Source organism: Acomys russatus, chromosome 2 (genome assembly GCF_903995435.1).
Source record: "Acomys russatus chromosome 2, mAcoRus1.1, whole genome shotgun sequence".
NCBI lineage: Eukaryota > Metazoa > Chordata > Mammalia > Rodentia > Muridae > Acomys > Acomys russatus.
In genome coordinates, this window is record NC_067138.1 from 63,272,467 (window position 1) to 63,300,337 (window position 27,871).

A 27,871-nucleotide genomic window follows, 5' to 3' on the forward strand; every position below is an offset into this window, starting at 1 on the left:
AAGATGAGAGCCTTAGTCTTTTTCCTTCCGCACAGCACCTTATTCAATGTTCAATACACAAAAGATACTTTGGTGATATAAACAGGACACTTATTAATGAAAATTGCTTTTTACCTTTACTACAAGTTCCTCAATAAGAAAGCAATTTATAAATTTAAGGAACACTGAATGAAAATTGATTTTTATTTCTATTACAAGCTCCTTTTGAATACAATAAAACAATTCATAAAGATTTGATAGTAATTTAGCTTTACTGAAATTAAGCATCACACACACACAGTTACTCCATTCGAAATACTTGCAGTTTAACTTACAATAACAACAACAAAAAAATAAAAAAGAAGCTGAAAATATGATTCAACTGAAAGTAAGTACCCTTGCCTGGCATCAGAAACCCTGGGTTCAGTCCCCAATTGGGGGGAATTGCAAAGAATGCTGAAAGGGAAAAAAACGTAATTTGTGTCACCATCTAGTGGCCTAAGGTTACAGTTCTGAAAAGAGAAACATATCCAAGGAATATACATGTACCTGGCCTCCTACCAGCGAGGCTAGCAGAAGATGCACCTTAAAGGGACCAGTATCAGCACCCAACTCCCCAAGACCAAGGGACAGAGGCAGGGAATAAGAGACGAAGCCAGGAAACAGAGGAAAGGAACGAGGGTGAGGGGGAAGGAACATTAGTCCCAAGGGACAAAGGATAAAGAGAAAACAAATATGGCCCATAACAAATAACAATTTATAAAGGTAAAGTGGGAAACCCCATGGTAGGATGAGGTGTTTAATTTTAATTGGGCATGTTAATTAGGAGAGCCAAAGGGGATTTTGATTGCTGCACTTAAACACTTTGATGGCTAGACCTTGATAGTTAGCCTTGAAAGGAGGAAGTGGCCAAGTAAGGGAATGAACCATAGGGGCTAGATTTAGGAATGTAATCTAACAGGGTTTTTTTGTTTGTTTGTTTGTCTTTGGCTTTTTTGGTTTTTGGTTTTTGGTTTTTTAAGCAGGGCAGAGGAGATGGGGGAGGGCAGGGAACAGGGGAGAGAAAGGCAAGGCCTCCTAGAGGCATGTTTGCCATGCCTGGGCTAGCTAGACTCCTCCACACCTCACCTGCTTCTGCACAGTTGCACAAGTCTAACCTTTGGACAAAAGCAAGCAAGAATGCAAGCAAGGCCATTGTTCTGTTTGCCAACATAGTAAGTCAACCGTCCTGCAACTGATACCTACTTGTTATTTGAGGTGGACAAATGTATTTTCACAAAAGTCAAACTAAATGAAACATAATCGTGTGATCAGAAAAACTTTACACAAGGGTATGAACAATATATTTAAGCACTATTTTGATAGTGTTTAAAGATTAATATACATATAACTTAGAAGTCATCAATTTCTCCAGGTGTGGTGGCTCAAGCCTTTAATCCCAGCATTTGGGAGGCAGAGGCAGGCAGATCGGCGTGAGCTTGAGGCCAGCCTGATCTACAAAGCAAGTCTAGAATTGTCAAGATAACACAGAGAAACCCTGTCTCAAAAAACTTTAAAAAGTCACCAATTCAACTGATATGCACTCTACAGCATTATATGCACATAAGCAAGCAATTCAGTAGGCATGTACTCTATGAAATAAAAATGAGGACATGACCACTCCTGGGTATGGCTGAGGAGAAGGATTTTATTGTAGATATATGAGGGACAGAACTGCCAGAGGCACCTGGAAGGGTCCAGACTAAACAAGGCCAGCCAAATAGACAGGGTATGAGAAGGGGGAGAGGGGAGGGAAAGGGGGGAAGGGAAGAGTAAAGAGGACGCATGGATTAAGAGAAGCCAAGGACCAAGAAGAGAACCAAGAGAGCATCTAGCCAAAATGGCCGAGGTTAAAGAGGAAAGGGAGGCTGGGGCAATGGAAGGGAAGGCCAGGGGCTGGAGAGGTTTAGAGGATTGGGATGAGAAGTGCTAAGGAGCCAGGGCAGTGTCTGCTTTGATATGTCGATAGGCACCTCAGTTAGCCATTTGCTCCGCTCGTTTGAGGTGTGTGCATAGGGCAGAGTTCTGTGGACTGCTCAGGGCTTCTGGTAACTCGGACGGGTAAAAGTAATATCTAAGTTATAACCAAATGCACCTCCTTTGGTCCTAACGGGAGGGAATAAAGCACATTATCAGGCCTTGTGATGATTTAGTCAAGAAAAGTCATAGGTACCATATTCTATTTACAGTTGCTGCAAGTGTCAAAATCTCTTTTATACTCGTCATTACTTAGAATGTTTTGTCTTACACACACCTTAGATGGCCATTTAATACCTACATAAAGAAGCACGACTGTTTTCAATAACTTATCTTTAATTTTGGTGATGTTTGCTCAATGTAATATATGTATTTGCTAAGCATAAAATCCTTAGGGATTTAATGCCTCACAAGGTTTCCAAAGTTTATGACACTAAAAAGGTTCTTAATCCCTGATGACCAGTAAATAATATATCTTAGTGCATATTAGTAAGGTGGCCAAGAGTCTATTTCATGAGGAAAATTATGAAAGATATTGCAAATTCATTAGCTATTTAATGTGAACAGTAGAATCGATGAAGTCAGTGTAAGACTGGTTTCTAAATCTTAGCCTCTCAAGTGAATATAGTTGGAAAATCATAAACCTTAGAACATGTTTAATGACTAACAAACACTAGAAAAATATAAATACTACATGAAGTTTTTCTGCGGGCCAAAAACCACAGGTGGTCAGAGGTCAGCTTTCACATGGCGCAGATTTAATTTGTCTCCTCCTGTGACTTCAGGCCTGCCAGCCTGTTCACTGTTCTGGTCTTCAGGGAAATTAAGCCATGTTCATTTGGAGCCTCCCAGTATTGGGGTGGGGGTACTCTGATAAAGGTGAAGGCTTTCTAATGGTTACCACAAGGCCAACCCCAGCCCGAGATTTTAAAGCATCCACGCCCTACATTTTGGAGTGTTAGCGCCCCAAGGGGGATGAGGTGGCGGCCCAGGACATATACTAGCACCGAGCTCAGTGTTCAGCTCTTCACAAGCACCACGTGGGCCAGCACTTTGTAGCACAAAGGCCGAACAAAGGATGGGGCGGACACTACAGACCCCTCCAGGGGCTTCTGTAGCCAGCGGGGAAAGGCGGAGCCGCGCCGCCGAGTCCCGCCCATCCCAGCGAGGGGGGAAATCTAACAGAGCGGCGCGCGCGCACCAGGAAGCAGGAAGGCGCCGAGTCCCAGCACGCGGTGGCTGCGGTGTCCCTGCGCGATCCAGGCTGCGTCATGCTCGCACTCCGAAGCGGCCTGAGGAGGGTGCTGACCTCCCGGGCACTGGCGCCTCAGGTAGGGGCTGCGGGAACGCGCGATGTCCCGCACAGCAGGTGGACGCTGTCTCTAGGTTGTGCACTAACGGGGTTCAGGGAGGTGGGCGCGGTCTGTAGGGAGCGTGAGCGGTACTCGGGGAGATGGGCGGGGCCAATGGGGAGGTGGGCGGGGTCTGTGGTGCGTGTGACAACGACGCTGCGAGGTGGGCGGGTCTGTGGGGGCGGAGAGTGAGCTGTGTTCAGGGAAATGGGCAGAGTCTGTTGTTTGCTGGCGAATCATGGAGGTGGGCGGGGTCTGTGGGACGCGCGAGGGCAGCGCTCTTACGTGGACGCAGCAGTGGAGTGCAAGTGTACGCCCTCGCTCTCTCACTCGCTGGCAGAGCCCGGCCCTGGTATGTCTAGGCAATGTCTCATGAGTCAAGGTATCCAGCGCCTGAAAAGGTACCCGCTTGTCAATTCACCTCCCTGGACAGTGGACAGAGGCCTTTTTCTGGCCAGGGGTATCCATGAAGCCCAGGCCATCATGTCGTTGTTGCAATCAACATCATGGCAACTGCCATTCATTGAGGTCTTACAGCCACTGCCTGGTTCAAGTGCAGGTGTTCTGTGGAGAAATTTGGACAGGAGACCAGGGTTGCTGTGGGAGCATCCTGCCATGCAGTTCAGGGGCGGGGGTGGAGACGAGATGGTTTCCAAAGCAGACTACAGCCTTGGAGTCTCTTGAAGCTGGTTGTGCCCAAGATGAGACATTCATGAAAGGGAGCCAGCTTGAGCTGTTGGCTTTGGGCTTGGGATTTGGAACCCAGTTCTTGACTTCATTTAGGAAGAGTTAAGCTGGTCTAGGGACAGGCTTTGTGGTGAACACTAGTGAAGAACGTAGTGTCCGTACAGTCTCTGTCCTCACTGTCTTCCTAATATAGTTGTGAAAATGCTCCAGTTTGGAAAAAGGGAACATCACACAGATTTCTGCCCTGGCACAGCTGACCTCAGCCCTTAACACAAACCTTTTCAATACAGATTTCTTTTTTTGATTTTGTTTTTCGAGACAGGGTTTCTCGGTGTAACCTTGGCTTTTTAGACCAGGCTGGCCTGGAACTCACAGTGATCCACCTGCCTCTGCCTCCCAAGTGCTGGGATTAAAGGCATGCGTCACCACGCCCAGCTCATGTGCCACCCTCCTGGCTCAGATTTCTTTAATGTGTACTTTCTGTGTGAAAGATCATAGTAAAAATATCTTCCATCAATAATTTATTTCTACTCTACAAATGCAAATTCCTTAAACCACTCTAAAAGATTCTTTGCAAGTCTCTCTCCCACGTTTCATTTTTTATGATCTTGTATGTTTTTAAGAGTTTAGATTTGTTTGTATGTGTTCACCATGTACATGCCTGGCTCTTGAAGAGGACATTGGATTCCCTGGGACTAGAGTCACAGGCCATTGAGAGCCACCATGTGGGTGCTAGGAGTAGAACCTAGGTCCCCTGCAAGAGCCACAAGTCCTCTTAACCGCTCTCTAGCTTTTACTATGTATTTTAAACTACAGGTATGAGGCAGCTCTTTGGAGTGTGGTTATAAACACAAAAAGCATGCCTACCACACACAGGAGCACCAGCAGTGTTGGGGTTTTGTTTTTTGTTTTCTTGTGTGTATGTGTGTGTCAAGCTTAATTATTTGTGACAAGAGAAGCATAACTCATAATAATCATGAATGAAATGAGCTTCTTGGGTGATTCTATTAACCCTGTACATAGCAAAAATTCATATATTATTGTGTCCTTTAAACAAAAATAGAGTTAAAGTCTATTGCTTTTATTATTCATATAGGTGATTGAGGTAATCCCTGATTTGGTCATTAGCTCTACTTACCAAAGTAGTCTTGTATATTTTTCTGGTTTAATCACTTTCACGAAATGGATACAAACTAATTCAAACCACTTAGGATGGTGCTATGAACTAGAATGCTGTGTGTGTGTGTGTGTGTGTGTGTGTGTGTGTGTGTGTGTAAAACCATACACAGGTAATTTATGGCAAGGTCTTTTTAGTTCTTAAGTCACACGAAGATTTTCATACAGAACGTATGACCATCAACCTGATATAACTGGGCGCATTAAATGCCCTGCTTCACACTGCATCTACGTTCTGAGACTGAGAAGGATCCTGCAGGTGTCCAGACAGGGAAGTGAACCTTCAAAGAGATGAGAATAAAAACTCAGTTCACATTGACTTTGTCAACCTGGATCAGACTGTTGGGGAGTCTAATGCCTGGTAGTTCATTGTCAGCATATTTAAAACACAGTACAATTTGAGGGAAAAGTTTTTAGGTAACAGTCATTCCAATTCCAGGTGCACAATACAGCTTAAGGTGTGACTACATAGAAACGCCTTTACAAAGTACATGTGACCACAAGGGTGAGTTCTATAACTTAAGGGCCTAGAACCTGATGTGGTCTCTGACCTCTGCATAGAGGTCAGCGGGCTGTGAAGTACCTGTGACCTCTCCCCTAAGGATAGATTTAATTGGAGCTCAAGATAACAGTCCAAAGAGGGGAAGTCTGGAATAATCATTCTGGGGGGGTGTGGGTGAGGTCTGCCACCACTGATAGCAAAAAGGTCACCCGATCATCAACAATTGAGGAGAGAGCCCCTGAGTGTTTCACATTCCTGCTTCCCTAATGCTCGGTGGGCGCAAGGACCTTTGGGCCCCAACATGAAACTAACGCTTCAGAGCACTTATGTGTCCTTGAAATCTCCCTTTTCAGCTTTTATACAGCCGTCCACTATATTGTAAAGCAATGCTAGTGGTTCATGGTACCCTTTTTCTGACCAGTAATTTACTTCACTGAGTATTTTTTTTAAGTTTAGATCTAAATGATAATACTCTTTTTTTTTTTTTTTTTTTTTTTTAGGAACCCAGCAAGTCTTGCTAATACTGATTTTCATTGTGTCTGTCAAATAGACACACACACAGAATTTGCAAGCTTCCTTTAAATGAGTAGTACTATTGACTATCAGTTTTGACTAAATAAGAGAAAACTCCCAAGTTATGAGGCTCCTGATCACAGTTCCCTTGGAAACATGATCACAACCTTGGTGATTGTGTATCAGCAACTTTTTGTGAAGATGGGCATAAAGATGGCTTCCAGCTAGCAAAGAGTGACTCTACACTCAGCACCCTTAACAGCAGTTACCTCTGTTGCCATCTCTGCATGAACACATCCGTCTATAAAGAGTTGACCAGAGAAATAGAAATATGAATTATGAGTCTTCTTTGTGTCCTTCATTTCCAGGCTCAAATACATGGTTTTAGCAACACGGTGAATCTTGTTTAAGTGTCCCCTGTCTTTTTCAGGCACAGTCACCTTTTGCTACAGGCCCCAGGCAAAGTGACGGGACATTATATGAATTCCGGACCTATTTACTCAAGCCCTCAAAGACGAAAGAGTTCCTAGAAAACTTTAAGCAAAATGTTCACCTTCGGACCGCTCACTCTGAATTGATCGGATATTGGACTGTAGAATTTGGAGGCAGAACGAACAAAGTGTTCCATATTTGGAAGTATGGTAAGACTCACACAGCTCTGCTTCATACAAAATGCCCATTGTTAGGTGGTCTGTGAGGGTTGGCTCTCCAGTCTGTGTTACCATACATCCACACAGGCTACAAAAGTAGCATTTTTAAAACAACACAGTAACAAATCCAAGTAAGTTTAACCATTACTCAGTGACCCTTTTGTATCCACCATTTGACTCTGAGGTTAGCACATATGGGGAGCACATTGTCTCCTTAAGCCCTTAAGTTGATGAACTAACTTAAATTCTCAGTCTTAGAATGGTTTGCTGGGGGAAAAAAATCTTTTGTAAAATTAAAATATGTGCTTGCAAAAGTCAAGTAAGTGGAGAATACAATGAAAGTATCTTATTAATAAGAGTTAGAACTGGGTATCAGCATTTTAGTTCTTATTATTTTAATGATTTTCACATTTAGAACCTTTGAGAAGGCATCCAACCATCAACTTTAAAGCTTCTCAACTCTAAGATTTAGTGATCTTGTTAATTCGTGATTTAGCAATCACATCTGTTTTTGAAGTTCTTCTCAATTTCAAAGAGTTTACTGTCTTCTCCTGCTGGAGGCGACATGGCCACAGAAAGGAGAAAAAGTCACAAGAACCTGTGAAGTTTCTTACTCTTGTGTCTGGTCTTCACAGTCCACGTCAGGACCTGAGAGTACCCAAAGAACTCTTTTTTATATATACTTTTATTTTATTACACATGTATAAAACAAACTACATACAGCAGGGAGAACCATGTGACAATCATGAGAATAATGAGTTCTATACATGTTACATTCATAGTGACTTGGCCATCTGCATTCGTCTCGTTTGAAGTAAGTGTCTTTCCTGTCTTGTTGGGTCTAAATTTCCGAATGAGATTCAATATCTATCTTATGTCAACTCTAATAGCTTAACTTCTTTAGCTTGATCTAAAATGATCTTGTTCCCTAACTAACTAAGCTTGGTTGTAAAACTATACTATCTTGTCTTCAATGCCCCTCGGAGACTTGAGAAGGAATAAAACTTAAATTCCTGAGTGAACCAGCAGTGTGGGTTAGCAGCTTCCAAAATGTATAAATTGACTTCAGACAGTTTACTGCCTGACCAGTCACCCAATACACTTTATAACGCTGGAGCCTCATCTGCAGCTTTCTGGCCTAATATCTCTGCCCAAAGAACTCTTAAATCATGTTGCTTTGGGTTTGTCCATCAGTGTCCAAATTAATAATTATAATCATAATCATAATAATCATAATAAGGCTGTACTATGAAAATTGTTCATTCTGTAACTAACATAGCAGAGTTTGAGAGTTTTCATGTTATAATAGACCAAGCCTCACTAAAATTAATCTATGCTTCAGATAGCATGCAAGTTAACACATGATTAACTAAGAAAACTAGCAAGAGAGTGAGAACCAACACCATTTTTGCTCACTGAAAGGACAATGGGCTTAGTGAGTGCATTTTCCTTTCACTTACGTTGGAATTTGGTCAGAGTCCTCCTTGACTTGGTCGTGTACCGTCTCAACTGGCACCGTCAGGTAGGAGCCTCAGTTGAATAACAAGGATCTGCATGTGCCAAGTACTAAGTGCTGAAGCCTACTCTGAGCCCAGAGGGTTCATTTCATCCTCCCCACAAGCCTGGAGGTCGATGTCATCTCATTTCCCCATGTCGCAGGCTGAGGAGCGTAAGGTACTTAACTCCAGTACGCTGCTGAGTGGGACAACCCAGGAAGCCCGTTCAGCGAGGCTATAATAGTTGTTTCCATACCTTTTACTGTTGAATGACTTGATGCAGATACCACACCTTTGCATGTGCGTCTTCCCAAAGCCATGACAGTGTTCTCGTGTGCTGTGGATAAAATGTTGCCTCATTTGGGTGAAATACAAGGAAGAGTAGATAATTTTAAGTAAAACAATATAAACTTTCTTCCTTTCTTTTCTACCGTAGACAATTTTGCTCATCGAACTGCAGTCCGCAAAGCCTTGGCCAATGATAAGGAATGGCAAGAGCGATTCCTCATTCCCAACTTGGCTTTCATTGATAAACAGGAGGTTGAGATTACCTACCTGGTGCCATGGTGCAAAATAGGAACACCTCCCAAGGAAGGTGAGTCTTAGCCACTGAGATAATACAGATGGTAAGTGATTTAAAAAAAAAAAAAAAGTGTCACTAGGAAACAAAAAAAAAAAAAAAAGAATTATTTGATTTATATAGGAACAGTGCTGTGACTATTGAGATAAAAACCAATTTTAATTTATTCTTGAAAACTGAGAATTAATTAATGAAGTATTTTTCCAATCTGAAAGGGAGAGAAGGGGGGAGGGGGAGAGAGAGAGAGAGAGAAAGAGAGAGATAGATATTTTGTTTGGGGTTTTTGTTGTTCTTTTTTTTTAATGCATATAGGTGTTTTGCCCATATGTCTGCCTGTACACTGCTGGCATGCCTGGCACCCGTGAAGGCCAGAAGAGGGCATCAGATCCCCATGGAGCAGGAATTAGAGACAGCTGTGAACTGGCATGTGGGAACTGAGAGTTGAACCCAGGTTCTTGAGTGAGCGATACTCTTGACTACCGAGCCATCTCTCCAGCTCTTCCAAACTAAATGTTATGGATTGAGGCTTAGTTACAATATAGAAAAAGCCTATATAAAATTAAAGCAATGCAAACTTTTTTTCACTTACTCATTTTTAGGGTTGAAACAAGGTCTCATGGCATAGGCCCAGCTGGGCTTCAGCTCACGGTTCTCCTGCCTTACACTCTCAAACACAGACACTATAGTTTTTGACTCTCATGCCTGCTCAATAGAAACAAAGATGCTTCCCACAAATTACAGTATTCTAGATTAAGTACATCGCCACTTATGGAATGGATTGTCTGGAGGGAGTGAATTAATTGACACTGCCAAGGTATACACTGTAGCTAACCTTTCTGTCTTCCTCTTGCTTGTTTCTCAGTTTGAAAATAATTCCTTAGCCAGGTGAATTGCTGATCTACAAAGTGAGTCCAGGATAGCCAAGGCTACACAGGGAAACTCTTGTCTTGAAAAACCAAACACAAGGAAAAAGAAAAAAAGAAAAGAATTCCTTATGATATGTTGTCATTGTTTTCTCCTCCTCCTCCTCCTTTTAATTTTTTGACTTTGGGTTTCTCTGCATACTCTAGGCTGTCCTGGGACTCACTCTGTAGACCAGGCTAGCCTCAAAGTCACAGAGATCCACCTGCCTCTGCCTCCCCGAGTACTGGGATTACAGAAATATGTCTTCTTGTTGATGTAAAGAGATTGTTCCCTCAATCCAATCTTAAACAAAGGTCAGATTATAAAAGCACAAGATTGAGTGCAGACAGCAACTGCAGCATCTTCCTCCTGGGTGTTTACACCATAGAGACCTCCTACTAGACTGGCTAAGCCCGCCTCCTGTGCTGCACCTAATAAACAGGCTGAGGTTTGAGCTGGTGGTAGTAGCAGTAATGTTACAGACTCCCGCCTGACCCCAGCTTCATTGTATGTGTCTGTGTGTCTGTCTTTTCTTCATTCCCTTGGTGCCTGTAGCCTGGGTTCTGGGACCCCAGCCACAAGGGATGCAGCATATATCTCCTTAAGTCTGCCCTTTGTTCTCAGCACTATCCAGACACAGTTACCATCTCTTGAAGTGCCAAGTCCTGGCATTTCAGGAAGTCAGCTATGACTTCAGACCAACTCTTTTCTTGCTATTCCTGTTAGGATAGACTCTCAAAGGAGGAAATTACACAAAAAAATGATATCTCCCCTCACAGAATTGACAAGCAGAAGGAAAAGTAGGAGATCTAAAGATACTTCTTTCTTTTCTTGTAGACTTAAAGAGCTCAAAATTCTATTTCAAGATAGAGTATCTGATACCAGGTACATTGATAAAATCCCAGATTAAAAGTATTTAATGTAATTGTTTATATAGAGCTTCTATTTCCCCTCAGTTATTAAGGTTAACCTTAAACACAGACAAGAACGTATAAACCTAAAAACAAGGGGGAAATGCAAAGAATTAACACATAAATCTGCATAACTCTGTGTATGCAGATGTCTCTTGAAACATGTATACATAGAATTGCCTCCCACTCCTAGAGTCAAGCAAAGCAAATTGCTTGAGTAGTGTCTGTTAAATCATTATCTTTCTGTCAATTGTAGGAGTCTATGAACTGGCTACGTTTCAGATGAAGCCTGGTGGCCCAGCTCTGTGGGGGAATGCGTTCAAAAGGGCAGTAAACGCCCATGTTGATCTTGGCTACTCTACGCTAGTTGGTGTTTTCCACACTGAATACGGAGCCCTCAACAGAGGTACAGCTCTTTATTTCTGTGAGGCTGCGATGAGTGTTGGGTTCTTGGGTATTATTTTTTTAATTATGATTTTAATTTTGAGGGCTTTTTCTAATTGTAAGGTATGAAGACACTATTTGTATCTTATTTTTTTTTTTATTGCAAATACTAGCACCTTTTGGAGCTATTTCACAGGATAACTGCTGTTTAGAAACTGGAAGAGTCTTTAAGAAAATATTAATTCTTTTCTATTGTTTTTCTAGAAGTCTTGTTATGGTTTATTTCGAAATACATTATTGGAGTAAAAAGAATGTTTGTGAATGAAAATATAAGTATACATTTTTATAAATGTAAAAATTATGGAAAAAAAAAACAAAAAAAGATTTACCTGTGTCTCATTATTGGAAGTAACAGTGTTGTGTGAATGACAAGGGAATGCAAAGACCAGAGAACTGTTAGCTATAAAAAGGCAGAAACGGCGTGTGTGCACGGCTGGTGATAGCTTCATAGTGCTCTAGCACGGACAGCGAGGCAGTACTGGCATGGTGACCTGAGTTGGATCCCTAGCTCCCAAACCAAAGCTGGCTGCAGCGGCACCATCTACATCTCAGCCCTGGGAAGATGGAAATAGGAGGCTGGCCAGAGTGTTGAGTTCCAAGTTCAGTGAGAGACCCGGTGTCAGAACAGTAAGGAAGAGATCAATTGCAGAAGACACCAGGCACTGACCTCTGACTTCCATATGTACACATGTACATGCGCACCCACACACATACACACACACACACACACACACACACACACACACACACACAACCAGGGTCAGGGATGTAGAGCAGAGGTAGAGTAATTACCCAGAACTCACTCTCACTTGTTCAAAAGGCCCTAGCTCCACACCCAGTACCACACACATTTAAAAAGACCTGCTATAACATGATATCTAGAATATAATATACACGTGCATGTGTACAAATATGCAGATAACAATTAAAAAGAGTGCATACATTTGAAAGAGAGAAAGGAGGCTATATGGGAGGGCATGGAGGGAAAAAGGGAAGGGTGAAAATAGGCACTCATAATCTCAAAATTAAAGAAAAAAAATGGCCTCTTATAAAAAAAATTACAACAAACTCATGTTTTGCTTCTGCAGTCCACGTTCTGTGGTGGAACGAGAGTGCAGACAGTCGCGCCGCTGGGAGACACTGGTCTCACGAGGACCCCAGAGTCGTGGCTGCTGGTGAGCTGTTTCATTAGACATGAGTTATTTTTAGAACACATTTGATTCAGCTGATAGCTTCATTGTCTTGTAAAATGTCTCTCCAGTTCGGGAAAGTGTCAACTACCTAGAGTCTCAGCAGAACATGTTCCTGCTTCCGGCGTCATTTTCACCACTGAAGTAGTTTCCTGCCTAGGATCCAGCATCCAATCCCAGATGTGAGGTGTGCCTACAGTGGATGCCTCCTGTCTCCGAAGAGACCGTCCTCTCTGTCGTCTGAAGGAGGTGGTGAGCGACTCCATCGTGCCCTCCGCATTTTCAAGGCTCCCTGTGTCATGTACTACCAGAAGTACCAATGCTTCTGTTCATTTTCCCCGAGCCATTTCATATCTACTGGACATCAGTAAGAGTCGCCATTACTCCATGACCCTGGTACTTTATTATGTCACAGTATCTTATCTTCTGTGATTTTATGACTAATTGCTGTCTTGTACCCAAATGATGATTTTGAAATTTTTTGACTGGAAATATTTTTAAATTAGTTAAATACAATGTATGTATCTTTTTTCATGTTTTTTTCTGAAAAAGAAATTTTTTTATCATTTTCATTTTTCCTAAAACTTAAAAATATTTTTTACCCAGTACTGTTTACTTTGTGATATCAAATGGGATTGATACAAGTAATAAATCTGGTATTTGTCTTTATACTTTAAAGAAAAGTACAGTGCCAGGCGTGGTGGTGCACGCCTTTAATCCTAGCACTCGGGAGGCAGAGGCAGGCTGATCGCTGTGAGTTCGAGGCCAGCCTGGTCTACAAAGCGAGTCTAGGACAGCCAAGGCTACACAGAGAAACCCTGTCTCAAAAAAACAAAAAAAAGAAAAGAAAAGAAAAGTACAGTATCATGTCATCTGTATTAATTATGGTTTTACATTAATTATTAAGCCAGAGTTAGAAAATAATATATTCTTGAGACTTGTTACTGTATAATATGGTTTTAGCATGTTATTTTTACTATTTTTATCTTGACCTTGAATTACTCACAAAGATCACGAGACATTTATTTCAACCAAGTCTTTATAATTAGGGAAATCTTTGACCTAATAAAAGCCTTCACATCCACTCTGATTTTTCAAGTGTGTCTTGTATAATTACATCCTTTTGTCTGGAGCTCTTCCTGTGTTGCATAGGGTGATGACACCGTAATAATGTGACAGCTTCCTAGTAAGTGTTAAGTTACTTAGTGGAATAGCATGCTGCCTGGCTGAAGGCGGGTCCTTTAACACCACCTCTCAGCTGTCTGCAGTATGAGATGGTACTCAGGAAGGAAGCTGTACAGTTCTCAGACATTCGTCTCAGTATCTCCAGGCAGAGTTCAAGCATTGCGACATTTATGTGAAATAGCTGGAGCTTGCTATGTGCTTTACAAATGCGTAAATTGCCAATTAGAAGATAAAATGAAGCCAGTCTCGGAAAGACAAACATCATGTTTTCTCTCATGTGTGGTTCCTAGATTTCCTATGGGCAGAAAATCATGTATGGCTATAGGAGATGAAAGTAGAAACAAAACTGTCTACGTGACAAAGGGCGCTAGTGAGCAGAGAAGGGTGAAAAGGGGAGAGGAGGGTTGATGGAGAGGAACGTGGCTCAGTGTACAGTGTGTGCTTGCGTGAAAACTTCCTTAGGTAACACAATGCCATATGCAATGAATGTATACAGTGAATTTTTCATTGTTAAAAAGAAATCAAATTAAGAGACTTGATACCCTATGAGCATACACAGGGGGAGGAGGTCCCACTCAGTCACAGTCATAGGGGAGGGGAGTAAGGGGAAAATGGGAGGGAGGGAGGAATGGGAGGATACAAGGGATGGGATAACAATTGAGATGTAATATGAATAAATTCATAAAATATATTAAAAAATCAAATGGACATAAATAAAAAATTCTAAATTTAATTAAAAATTTAAAGCTTAATATAAAATGGATATTTTCTATTATATTTTTTATTGATTATTTGGGAATTTTAAACACACAGCCCAATCACATTAACTTCCCATTCCTCCCAGGCCTACTCCCCAACCTTTGTGCCACACACACAAAGAAAGGGGAAAAAAAAGAAATACACCAAGTCCAATTTATGTTGTCAATACACTCATTGGAGCATGGTCAAACTCACAGTGGCTATCCCCTTAAAGATAACTGAGTCCTACCCCTACCCTATGAACTTACAAACTGTTGAAGAGTTGCACTTCATCATCCCTGTCACAGTTGCTAAGGACCTTCTTGATGGCTTCCTGTTTATACTGTTTCTTTTGGGGGAGGAGTGGGAAGTTGTCACAGACCACAGACACCAACATAGCCTCGCGTGGTAACACAGACTGTGAGCATCAACATGGCCCCTCTGAGTAGCATGGATGATATATATGGACACCAACATGGCCTTTGGCCTCCAGCAGCAGCACAGACCATGGAGGTCTTTTGAAGAGACCTCATCCAGAAAAGGAGCAGTTCTCCATCTGGAACATGCTGTCCTTGCTCAGAACCAGGGCAGTCTTGTGGCTGGGCAACATGTTTTAGGGCTGAGTCTGCGCAAGCTCCAGGCTGCTACGCATCACTCTGTCAGCCCTGCTCAGCAACGGCATGGTCCCCATTCACCACAGCTGTGTTCACACATTTTTCACACCACTAACTCTGCCTCTGTCCTCCACGATTCTGTTGCTCAGTTACGCCAACCTTCCCCCCTGTCCATCACACATTTATTCATCAAAGTGGCAAATTGCAGAGTGCAATTTTTCATCCAAAAATTTTTTTGCCCACTTTTACATGCAAATACTTACTGCCAGGAGTCATTGGTCTGGTTCAAGGTTTCTGGTTTCTGAAGCACCATAAATACTGGACTACCACTGAGACTCAGTGATACCCTGATGTTGCCCAGAGTCAGGTTGACCTTGTTTGTGGTTGAGCAGGGAGGGCTAGAGTCCATAAGATCTCTAGGCCACTGCACGCACCTTGGTGTTGGCTGCCTGAGGGCTCACAGGCTCACCGGGTATGGGCAAGGACAGCACTGCAGTCCTGTGCTCCCCTCCCCACAGCAGGGCAAACAACATGGACTGCAGCATCAGCAGCTCGGCCCTACCCAGCAATGGCATGCTCTTTGTCTGTCCTGTCATACCTACCGAGAGCTTTTGCCATTCTCCACTAGGCACAGCTCTCTGTTCTGCCGTCTTTCCTTCTAATTTCATGAGACCACTTTTTTAAAAGCATCTTCCCATATGATGTGCCTTTTTTATTTGTTCTGGAGATACTGCAGACCGTCTCCTCTCAGAGCCTCCATGGGTCTCTCGGACTCCTCAGTCCCTCGGGTGCCAGTGGCAACCACCATCTTGAATCTTTCCAAACACAGCTCATCATAAAATGTTACCAAAACCATTTTTGCTTCATTAATGTTTTGAGCATCAATCTTCTTTGACCATTAGCGTAGCAAAGTAAAAGGTAAGAGCTGACATTTTTATCTTTTTTTGACGGATACCCTAAGCATTATAGCTAAAGGTTCTCCTTAATTTAAATCATACACCTTATTCATTTGGTTTAAATCATAGACCATATTTGTACTTAGCTCCAACTGCATTTTCACTTTCTACAAAACTTAAGATGACAGAAATGTGCCTTCCAAGAGGTTTGAAGAGGAAAGTAATGTGCACAGGTTCATATTGTAGCGTTGATTTTCTTCTTCTCTTAGAACAGTTCTAGTTTCTGCTCCTCGACTTCATTCTCTATTGTTGAACTTTCTTCTTCCCTAGAAACAAAGTAAGTAATCACAAGAGACGGTACACACTGACACTTCCTGTCACTGTCTGCAGGCAGCTCCCCATGCCGTACTCTTTCTCCTACTCTGCTCCTGGCAAAGGCCAGCTTGTCCACTTGTCCACTCAGTAGCCGGATGATATGGCTACAGCTCTTTCTGTCTTCTGAAGGTAGCTTTTCCAACTCTTATCCCTTCTCAGCATACAAATATGCTACCACTCCTCCCACCTTAAGAAAAGAAACACCCTGCCTTGCTTTTTACCCCTATAGTAACACAAAAGAAGTGTCATACTTCCAGTCTCTAATTAAGTCTCTCTTAAGCACCTCACTACCTCACTAGCTAAAAAACGTGCATCAGACTCATTCTCCCACTCTCATTTCATAGACCTCCTAGCAGTTGACCTCTTTATTGTTCTAGAAATACTTTCTTCCTCCCAGAAACACTAGCTGCTGAGTCTTCTTGAGTCATTAGTGTCTTTGACTCCCCCCCTTGTCTCTTTGATCTCCAGTGATGTCACACTCCAGAGCCGGTGCCTAGGCTTCTTTTCTGTCCTGAACTCACTTCCTGGATTATGTCTCATATGTCTTCAACTGCCACTGTACATGCGTTCTCTGGAACTCAGCCTCATTGAACTGCCAGTCTAACACCTCTGCTTGAATATATTAGAAACTTCAAGTCACCCCTGTCGAAAGCTGAGCTCTTAATCTCTACCCACAAGTCCTGTCTCAGTGAATGACACCTCCCATCCTGTGCATTTGCTCAGGTCATTACCCCATTGCTAGGCTATCAGCAAACGCCCAAGACCAAAATTAGATTGTTTCACATCCCTGTAGCCACTCTTCATTCTGGTTTGAGCCCATCATTATTGGGATTTAAAGAGGAAGCTCTTAACTAGTCTGCCATCATCCTACTCTATTTTCAACACAACCAGAAGGATATAAAACATAAACTATAAAACAGTACTTGACTACCCTACTCCATGCCTCCAATAGCTTCCTGTCTCACTTAGAGTCAGTTTCGCAAGTCCTTCAATGTGGCCTACAAGCTCTTACATGACTTGTCCCCCTGATACCTTTCTTAGTGTCATTCCACTCCGTCAGCTCCAGGTGACTTAAACAGCGTTTTTTCCCCTTATCTCTCATCTTGCCTTGATGTCTATTTCCCCCTTGCCTAGAATCTTCTTTCTTAGACATGAATCTTCATGGATCATTCCCACATCTTCTTGGGCTTTTTACCCCCACAGTCCCATGCAGCCCTCCCTGACAGCCCTGCTTAAAAATAAGTCCCTGTTTACTATGGAATGAAAAATATTCCCCCTTCAAATTCACACACTGAAACCCTAATTCCTAATATAATGCTCTTTAAAGGCCTTATGAAGTGTCTTAGTGTTCTACTGCTGTGAAAAGACACCAAGAGCACATAGCTCCGACAAGAGAAAGCAGTAATTAAGTGGGCTGGCTTGGAGTTTCAGAGCTTTAGTCCATTCTCAGCATGGTGGGGAGCATGGTGGCACACAGGCAGGCAAGGTGCTGGGGGTGGAGCTGAGTTCTACAGCCAGATCTGCAAGCCGCAGCAAGAGAGAGCTTGGAATGGGTCCTTAACCAATGAAGTCCACCTCTAGTGACACACTTCTTCCAAACAGGCCACACTTTCTAATCCTTTCAAATAGTACCATTTCCTGGTGACCTAGTTTTCAGATCTATGAGCCTGCAGGGGCCATTCTTATTCAAATGCTTAAGCTATGCAGTCAACATTATGTCACTTACTAGCACAGCTGACATTTTAGTATTCAGTTATATACGGTTTTTATTGTATTCTTCTTCCACTAGAAACTAAATTCCATGATATCATGGGAGGGGGGCATTGTTTGCATCATTGCGGTATCACCAATCAGCACCCGGCATATGGTAAGTGGTCTGCAAGCACTTATTGACTGTATTAAAATTCAAGATGTGCTGTTCCTTAGATACAGTTTTCATGTGACCTCCTCTCCAAAAATTCATGTGCTGGCTGGAGTTTGATCCTTTTAGGGATGAGATGTGGAGCCCAATGGAAAATGGTTAGGTCATTGGTGGTACCAGTTTTGGAAAGGGTTAATGTACTATCTCTGGGGCCCATGTTGGTTGAAGTTGAGTTATATTGGTTACTTTGTTTATTGCTACGCCCAGGTGCCTGACTGAAACAAGAAAGGAAGGGTTTATTTTAGCTCATGGTTTTTAGTCGTACCGTAAATAATGGTAAGGAAGACATGATGGTTCATGGAGGTGGGGATGCACGGCTAGAGGGCCTCACATCTGGGTAAGATCATGAAGCATACACCTAGACAGAAGATGGAGCCTGGCGCCTCACTATAGTCCTCAAAGGTTTAATATTACCCCAAATAGCACCACCAGCTGGGGACCGTGTGTTCAACTACGTGAGCACGTGGCAACAGCTCACTACATCCAAATGTTAATAGTAAGTTGTTTATAACTTTGGATTTCTTTGGATTTCTCTCTTGCTGTGTGACCTCTTCATCTTGTAACTGCTGCCACCATGATTCCATTTTCCATGAGGCTTAAAGGAGATCACCTGCTCTTGGCTTTTCAATCTCCAAAATTATAAAGTTGTGAGCTAATTTTCTCTCTCTCTCTCTCTCTCTCTCTCTCTCTCTCTCTCTCTCTCTCTCTCTCTCTCTCTCTCTCTCCCCCCCCCCCCCCCCGTGTGTGTGTGTGTATATGTGTTACACTGTTAATGTGACCACTTTTATTTTCTATCATTGCCCTGGAGCTCCAGTAGCCTATGGGCAAGTGTTCCTGGCTCTGAGTTACATACTGAATGCTACCCTCCCTAACTGTGTGTGGTTACCACCATCGCCTCCTATTTACTGCCGTCTCATGCCCATACAGTCCCTTCTTCCCATCCAAGTCCACACTTTCTGGAACAGGGTTTGATCAGGCCATGCCTGTTACCCTATTGTAAACCCCATGGCTCCTCACGATCCTAACAATAAGACACAACTGCTCAAGGAGGCTGCATGATTCTGACACCACCCCCTACTTCTTTTCCTCCAGCAACATTGCATTCTTCTGGCTCCTTAGAAGCCAACGCTTTTCCCAGTTGTGCTTGTTCTATTGTGTGTTTCAGGTATGTTTGCATGGCCCACCTTCTACTCTTGCCCTTGCTCATTTTGTTCAGATCTGAGCTTAGATGCCTCTTCTCAGACATGCTGCTTCTGACTTCTCCCCATTGTTAACCAATCACGATGTTTTCTACTCTTCAAAGCACGTGCTGTACCGGGTGTGTCTGGCCACTGTCATTTGCCCTTCACCGACGCACCACTGAAGGATAAATTCGATTTCCCTCAACATTGTATCCCCAGAACCCAGATGAATGGCAGGCATATAAAGCTCAGTAAATATTTGCTAAATTAATAAATAACAATGCTTAGAAGATTTACCAAGGACAAGTTTAACTGATACCGAACTTCGAAGGGAGAACCATTTGTTGTTTAATTAGCTGTTATCTTGAAGCAAATTTCTCTGAGGTATCATTTATTCAACATGTAAAACATCTTGACTTACCTCATAGGGCAGGTTGCCAGTATTTCACAAATTGAGCAAAATTGCTAATTTTCTCCTGTGCTCCTTCAAACTTAATACATGCCCTAGTCCAGAGTGGGTTTTTAATCTGGAACTTTAGAGGGTTTTTGTTTTGTTTTGTTTTTCTGAATGTTTTGGTCAAAATTTGTGGGTAACGTGTATTTTCATCCAGGGTAACTGTTAACCTCCCTTTCACTCTCTCAATTATGAATTTTCACAGGCACAGTTTTGTTATCTCATGAAAGTACCTTAATGAGAGCTGTAGGAGAAGATGCAGTTGTACGGCAGATACTGAGCAGGTTTCTAGCCCTACTTAAAAGCCAAGAACCTGCATGCAAAATTCTGACATGTGCCCTGAAAAGGGACCACTTCCTTCATGTCCTCCTAGCCATTCTGAGGAGGTCACTATAGAACAGACCAATTGGGGAGTTTTCAAACTGCAAAGTATGTATCTCTTTTTCTGAGACTGATTCTTTTTTTTTTTTTTTAAGATTTTATTTATATTTATGTATATTTATTTATATATACAATGTTTTGCCTGCATGTGTGCCTGCATTCCAGAAGAGGGCACTAGATCTCATTATAGATGGTTGAGGTCCACCCTGTGGTTGTCGGGAATTGAACTCAGGACCTTTGGAAGAGCAGCCAGTGCTCTTAGCCTCTGAGCCATCTCTCCAGCCCCTGAGACTGATTCTTAATGAGCCATGAAAAACTACATCCCCAGCGTCCCAACAGAGCACCGCCTGTGAGTACTCTACTTAGTGCTGAGGCCTGGAAGATTGGAGGGGGTGGAAACCAACCCCAGTGTCTCCCGTATCATTTTCTTTTCCAAATTTCTATTCTCTAGGCATGGGGACCTTTGCCATCACCCCCCCCCCCCCCCCCCGCAGCACTTTCCAGTACATATGATGCTGTGCCTTTGCAGTTTTAGTTGAATAATCACCAAGGCCTACCTTTCTGTAGCCTCCACAGAGCCCGTTCTGTTTTCATTCAGGGAGCCTACCCAGAGTGTCTTCAGTTTAACAGTCAGTAGTCAGTAGTCTAGAAACCCTCTGACCCCTTATTTCCTAAAACTTACGCTAGTGACTAAAACAGCTTCCGTTCCAGGCTTTGTAACACTTTAACAGCAGGTGGTGCTACGGATGCACAAAAGTAAACGTGTAGACCAGTAGGACTGTCACAGCTTTATTTTGTGACTCATAACATAGAAACAGACTTTTAAAACACTTCATATAAAGTTATTGGCAATACAAATTTTTTTTTCAGTTTTTTTTCCTTTTAATGAAAATGATTTAACTTAGAAATCTGCTCTGAAACTCTTGTCTAGTTTTGCAAATCTCAGGTATTCCAGTGCAAAAATAGATCCATTACAGACAGCATAAAGTGCTTGGAACGAGGGCCAATGATAAAGAAGCGCAAGGCCAGCTTCATCCTAGGGTCCAGGGGAAAGGAGCATACCGAATCCTTATGGAAATACAAATGTGCTATAAAAAGAGATGCAACAGTTTTGAATCAGAACAGTATTACTGTGGCATTACACTACTACCAGTAAATAGTAACAAGAGTACAAATTAGTATTTCAGTATCAAAGTGGTTCCCCTTACATAACACATGTGGCTCTTTGGAACAATTTTTACCTGATATATATATATATATACACAACCATGAGAAGACAACAGACAATCCCTTTAAGTCAATGACTCCTATACACAAAAAGAAAATGATGTACAGCATTGAATAGTCAAGAGGCATATGCTTTCAGTACAGATACCTAAATACAGCAGTATGAGGGTTTTTTGTTTGTTTGTTTCTCATAATGAATTGTGCTGGATATGTATAGAGAAAGGACTCTCTTTCTTTTGTGTTTCTCATGTTCACAGTTAGTAAGTTTTCCACAACTAAAGTAAATCAGAAGTGTTTGAACTTGAGAATTTCTAAAGTCACATAGACATCTCCATAGGGAATATAAGAAAAATCTTGTTTGAAGATAGGATTGATTTGTATAATCTCTCAAATAATTATATTTACACAGGAAATTTGAAGATAGCTATTCGGATAGCGTAAAAAGTAACACAATACCTATAGACTGTCTCTGGCTTCAGAAAAGATTTTAAATCTAGATTGAATTAAAAAAAATTTAACGGTTCACAGTGCCTTAGTTTTTTGTTGTTTTGTTTGCTTGTTTGTTTTTAATGTGGACTCAGAAATCAGAGCAATTAAAACAAGGATTTGATCAAGGCTGTGGTATAATGAAATATACTAGAATATAATAGTGGGGTGAGAAAGCCAACTAACATTTGTTTTTTGAAAAATAAAGATTTTTTTTCTTTGAATTGTGTATCTTTGATTACATATAACACAGTAGTATGCCAATAACTATTGGAAACACATTTTCATTGTCATCTTAGAAACCTATGTTGACAATGCTATCAAAATGGTAATTTTTCTTTTCAAGCAATGAGTTACATAACATTATATAAACATGCTTAATTCGAAATAGATCTGAAACCTTATACCTCCAAATTTATTGTTTAGATTTTGAGTAGGTTGAAGAAGCTAGTGATAGCAAAAGCTCACTTGAACTTTGCCATACAGGAATTCACTCATATTTTTGTTTTGCATGAATACAGATGACACTGAGCATGATGAAATAACATGTTTACATTACTTGCAGATAAGAAAATTAAACCTGGGTTTTAAAAGTTTTGAAAATACTCCATGTGGAACAGTTTGCTGATTGTTCTCTCTTGATTGGTTAATGATTAAAAAGATGGAACATTGGAGATTGTCAGATGAGTGGGTGGGTGTCTAACCCTGAAAGGTCAATTATTTGAAGGTGCCAAAGGTTCCAAGCATAAATTGTATCCAAGAAATTTCAAGCTAGCTGTTTTCTCCATGGAGGCTTCATTGTTTAGCGACCCTTGTTGGCTTTTATATTGATGCTGTTAAGTGGGCATGGCTTTGGCCATATTTTTTCAGTGGATTCTACAAAACCATCTATATTTGGGAATCGGTCAGCTGAATACATGGTGCCATCTGCTAGCTCCCTCCCTCTCCAATCCACACTCTAAAGATACTCAACCTACAACATGACATGAACAGTATTCTAACCTGATCTTAAAATATGGCATGAGATGTTCTCTGTCATGTTTGTTTTCTGGTCACCAGCACTAGTCGGACATTCCATCTGCAAATTTACCAAGAAAATAAGGCCTGAGGCAGTGTGGCCACACTCTTCTTTGCCACCAGCACCTACATATGTGGTTCTAACCTTCCAAAAGCCATTGATAAAACCTAAAATTCTAAATAACATTAATAATAGCAAAGTCAAAATAAAATTCCATCTTTTCATTTTCTAGGTTAATTCAAACAGTTAGAAACAATACTACATGTGTGTCAAATAACCAAGGATCTTGAGATGCAGTGTGCCATGTTGTGTTAGCAGGCAGGCAGTACAAACAGACCCAGACCTCCCACGTGTAAATGCGCCAGCCCTTTCATACCACACCCTGAACTCAGCAGCTTCCAGCCCCAGCAGTCTGCTGTTGATCTTTTGTTTCGTATGAGGACCTAATGTGTTTGAAAAAGTCTCAGAAATATGACCTGGCAACCCATGACTCGAAGTGCGGGCAACATCAAACAACAAGCGCAAGTCGCCTGTGGTTAGAGAGATCCACATTTTGCACAAGACAGCCACAGTAGCAGCTCATCAGAGAGAGAACCAAAGTGGGGCTTTAGTCACGCTTGGCACCATTTTGTCACCTGATATTGAATGATGTCCACAGACAGCCGGGCGGCTTTCACAAAAAAGTGTTTGTGACACACCTCAGTGCCTCAGACTTTCTGAGCAACTTGGCACTAGTAATTCTGGCACACTCATCGCCAGCAATGGATGTGTCACCAGGAAACCAGTTTTGTGGTTCAGCACAGATGAGTGGATGAGGACGTGCATGCCTTTGACTTCGATTATCACTGGCCATGACTATTTGATGGATTGTTGTTGCAATCCCATTGAGAATACACAGGAACGAAAAGTATGAATCCAAACCCCGAGAGTCTGGTTCCATACCAGAGTTTCACATCTGTATAAGGTAATGAACTAACTTCAAGTCATTTTTCACTAGAGAGCCATACAAGACATAGGCTACAAAGGCACTGCCCCTGTATTGGAATTGTGTTCTCATTGCATTGAATTGCATTGCATTGAATAGTGTCAGTACAGTATCCAGTTTGTTTCTCTCCACAGAAACGCGGGACAACTCTTTCTTCCAGAACACCTGACACAGTGCAAAGGAAGATGTAGCTCCCCTTTCGTTCCATTCACCCTGTGTAAGCAGGGCTCTTCATACGTAACTTTCTTTTACTTTCTCGTCTTGCAAAAAGGATGTGAGAACGGCCACATCCACAACTGTCTGGTTTTTGTGTAACGACAAGTCCTTTAAGTGGTCATCATCACTTTGGTCCTTGGCAAAGTTCACAAATACCTGTCAAGAGGAAGACAGACATTCATGAATGCCCCTGGGCTTGTTCTTTTCTTATTGTAGTTGAATTTTTTTTTCTTACGCTGAAACTAGGATGGTAGGAGGAGAACACAGAATTGAATGAGTAGTTGAACTAGAAAACCCAGTGTGAAAGGAACAATACTTGAAAAACATCAAAAGCACTTAAAAATTATTTTCTACACTACCCCCACATCACCAACTGCTCAATCATCTATGTATCGCTCATCCACTTTGGCTATCTAGGCTTGATTAAAAGGAAAAGGGGGGAAAAAACCAGTTGGTGAATACCTACTAACTGTCAAGCTTGGTTTGGTATATTTTGTTATTCAGAAGAGATAAGGTGCCTGGCTTGTGGTTGATAGGCAATAAATGGTAGTTATTGTGAAAGTTACAATAACTGTATAGAGTACAGTTGTGTGTGCTCATCGAGATTTATACCGTAGAGGCAGTAATAACGAAGAAGGAATCAAAGCACAGACAGGCTGAACTGCTCTCAGGCTCACGGTGGGGAAACAGGACCAGGAATCCTAACCTTGCAGCTAAATGCACTTTGGACTGCAAGCTTACTTGGTCGAGTGTTGTCTGAGAGACGGAGTAGTCTTCTATGTGGAGTCGCTTTTTGCTCTGGGAGAGGATGCTGAATATCCTGGCCAGAGACGACAAGGAGGATGGAAGCTGGTACTGTAGCATGTTTCGATGTTTCTCTTTTAGGACACTTCCTGGAAAGGCAAGTCCAAAGAACTCCTGGACAGGCTTCAGGTCAGGGTTGGACCCTGCTATTCGTACAACTATCGTATAGCCATCTCCAAACCTGAAAGCAGGAAGAAAATACATTCAAATGGAGCATTCCTAGGAAACTACTCAAGATACACTTAGCCCTGACAACTCAACCTATACCAAGAACAAGGGAGGTCTCTGGGAGCCCCACAGAACAGTTTCAGAGAGAAGAAAGCAGTTTTATCTACCAAACACCCAGTCATGTGTGCTGTCACAGAGCCTTGAATACTAGAGTTCATCAAATCCTCAATGTGGAACTATGAAGTCTGACACACAAACAGAAGCCCAAGGAATTTAGTTACCCGCCCAAAGTTAACTCCTGGTTACAGCAAGGCAAAAATGTGAACCCCTTTGTATTAACTACACAGTGTGTGTCCTCATTACCCAAATATCACATGCGAGTTATTAAATTTTATTTTGATAACAAAATTCATAATAATCCCAGGAAGCTGGCTCTCAAGAAAGGTCAAGCAACTTGCTTACAAATCACACAAGCACTACACGGCCAAGTCGGAACTGGAATGCTGCCTGTTCAGACTTCAAAGCCCATTATTCTTTTTCCTATACTCCTTTGTTTTTATTTTAAGATACATGCATACACTGGCCAAAGAATAAACACCAATCCTTTCACCACGTGCTATCCCAAGGATACTATCTGTGTTACCTGTTTTTCAGATGTTGGACACTGCCAAGGCACCTGAACCTCCCATTGACCATAATGGCCATCCTTGTACAAAGCGCTTCACATTCTTCCATACTGTGGGAAAACAGAGTGAGGTTCTCCTGTCAGAGAGATGCTCCTCTAGGCATCGGAACACCACCACGATACCTGGCACTTCAAGGAAGAAGTCCCCATCATCTTAGGGTATCTCTTGCCCTGATACAGAAATGCTATTCTTATCTATGATGTGCCCTACAAGTGTGGAAAGGTAGATGTAATCCAAATGTTTGCACAAAGAGTAGTTACATCAATTAAAGTAGACTTTCATAAATACAACAGAGCTACAAGAAAAGATGGCACACTTCAAGGTTAGGACTTGAAACCATGTTTTCAATATACACATTATAATTACATTTCTGCTTGTAAAGTACTTAAGTGCATATGGCCTTGCATAAGAAAACGCCGGAACACATACAGACACATGATAAAAAATAGTTATCTCTAAGTGGGATAATTCCAGGTGATAACTGCTTCACTCTTTGCCTTCATTTTCTAATTTGTATAAGATGACCAAATACAGTCACAAGTGAGGAAGCCAATACTATTTAGTACAAACCTGTGGGATGTCAGAACGACGGACCTCCCCTCCTTGATGATGCTTAGGGCACAATTCCACAAGAATCTCCGGGCTTTGGGGTCCATGCCTGTGGTTGGCTCATCCTATAGTTAGAATAAAATGAGCTTAATTATTTGATGGGAAAATATCAAGGATAATTTTTTTTTTTTATTTAATGCTAAAGCTCATGCTGTGTTTCCCAGCAAGGGGTGCTGGGTGGGTAGAGACATATGGATCTTTGAGTTCAATGTCAACCTAGTGTACATAATGAGTTCCAGGCCACCCAGGGCTACACAGGACACCCTATCACAAACAAACAAACAAAAACAGAACAAAACAACAACAAAACACTTTCTGTCCAAAATAATCTTTGAAGTTAGAGTATGATTTACATAAAAGTAATACTCTTATTTTTTCTCCTTGTTCTGTTACCCTGGCTAACCCTAGAGAAATTTCACAGTCACATGGTCAAGATGACATTAAAGCCTCAACCCAAGGCTTCTTCCTATGCCCGTAGTGTTCTCTACAAAGTGAGGGTCAAGGGTCACTGGCCAGTCTGGTCTGGTTTCTGTTTGTTTGTATGTACGGAACTAGGGCTACTTTGGTCATCCTGAAGCCTCTGGAGGGGGCACACAGACTCATGAAGACTCCAACCCCACACTCAGCTTCAGCCATACTTGTAGGGTTATCCAAGGCAAGGAAACGAGCTGTCTGGAGCTTGTCTCCTTGGGAGCCCGGGAAGGTGCGACAGAGCCACCCAGCGTGCTATGGGCAAAGCTTTCCCTGCTTCTCCAAGCCTGCTCTGGAGTCACCGGCAGACTGACTTGCCGTCACCATGCCAAGGGAGCAATGGCCCGCATGTGCCTTCAGATAAACCATGTTGTCTATTCAAGATGGAAGACGAGCTCCCTCCCCTCCACTCATACTCACTACCCACACACTCACCAGAAACACCACAGGAGGCCCGCCGATCAGAGCCATGGCTGTGGAAAGCTTTCGTTTGTTGCCTCCACTGTAGTTACTGGCGTATTTCTCTCCATACTTTACGAGGCCCAGTTTGCGAATTGCCCATTCACCAACCTAGAGAGAAAAACAAACAAACAAACAAACAAACAAAAACCTTTGATTTTTGTCTGCTTCAGTACTCTCACCAGGCTTTCTTACACTTGACACAGGAACCTCTGAGGACCCAGAGGAGGAAGAAAGGACTCATGTGGTGGGTCCTGTCCCCTGGCCTCTGCCTACCCTCCCCCTGGTTCCCATCGTGAGAGGGAATGCAGAGACTGCAGCATGAACAAAGACAAATAGTCTCAGGTTGCTGTCACATGTGAAGGGATGCGACATAAGAGACTGTCTGCTTTTCTGGTTCCCACAATACCTTGCCAACTTCTTTTTCTGGGACCCCCCTCAAGAGGGCAAAGAACTCCACATGTTCTCTCCCAGTCAGCAGCTCTGTGATGGCGTCGAACTGAGGGCAGTAGCCCATGTTCTGATGCACTTCGTGGATATTTGATAAGATGCTGTAAAGGAAGACAACCAGTCAGCTTTCTGATGAGACAATCTGGGT

General features: G+C 42.2%; 2 protein-coding genes across 2 annotated transcripts in view; one reads left to right on the forward strand and one right to left on the reverse strand.

Annotated features, from left to right (window-relative positions):
- The first annotated feature begins 3,585 nt into the window (after positions 1 to 3,585).
- Nipsnap3a (nipsnap homolog 3A) lies at positions 3,586 to 12,615 on the forward strand. Its single transcript, XM_051156322.1, has 6 exons — positions 3,586 to 3,699; positions 6,614 to 6,866; positions 8,808 to 8,966; positions 11,022 to 11,171; positions 12,298 to 12,384; positions 12,471 to 12,615. Exons 1-6 carry the CDS (start codon positions 3,586 to 3,588, stop codon positions 12,545 to 12,547), a joined length of 840 nt encoding a protein of 279 aa, XP_051012279.1. The 3' UTR covers positions 12,548 to 12,615.
- Positions 12,616 to 22,914: 10,299 nt separating this feature from the next.
- The window catches only part of Abca1 (ATP binding cassette subfamily A member 1), a 124,188-nt gene continuing 119,231 nt past the window's right edge, over positions 22,915 to 27,871 (reverse strand). The window contains exons 45-50 of the mRNA XM_051162082.1: positions 27,683 to 27,824; positions 27,250 to 27,384; positions 26,305 to 26,408; positions 25,692 to 25,784; positions 24,818 to 25,061; positions 22,915 to 24,232 (exon numbers count right to left, since the gene is read on the reverse strand). Of these exons, the coding sequence (XP_051018039.1) occupies positions 24,092 to 24,232; positions 24,818 to 25,061; positions 25,692 to 25,784; positions 26,305 to 26,408; positions 27,250 to 27,384; positions 27,683 to 27,824 (859 nt within the window). The 3' untranslated portion in view covers positions 22,915 to 24,091. The remainder of the gene's footprint in view (positions 24,233 to 24,817; positions 25,062 to 25,691; positions 25,785 to 26,304; positions 26,409 to 27,249; positions 27,385 to 27,682; positions 27,825 to 27,871) is intronic.

Coding starts and splice junctions, on each gene's coding strand:
- Nipsnap3a (XM_051156322.1), top strand. CDS start 3,586: ATGGAGGTGGGCGGGGTCTGTGGGACGCGCGAGGGCAGCGCTCTTACG. Junction 11,172..12,297: donor ATACGGAGCCCTCAACAGAG/GTACAGCTCTTT, acceptor TTGCTTCTGCAG/TCCACGTTCTGTGGTGGAAC. Junction 12,385..12,470: donor CCCCAGAGTCGTGGCTGCTG/GTGAGCTGTTTC, acceptor ATGTCTCTCCAG/TTCGGGAAAGTGTCAACTAC.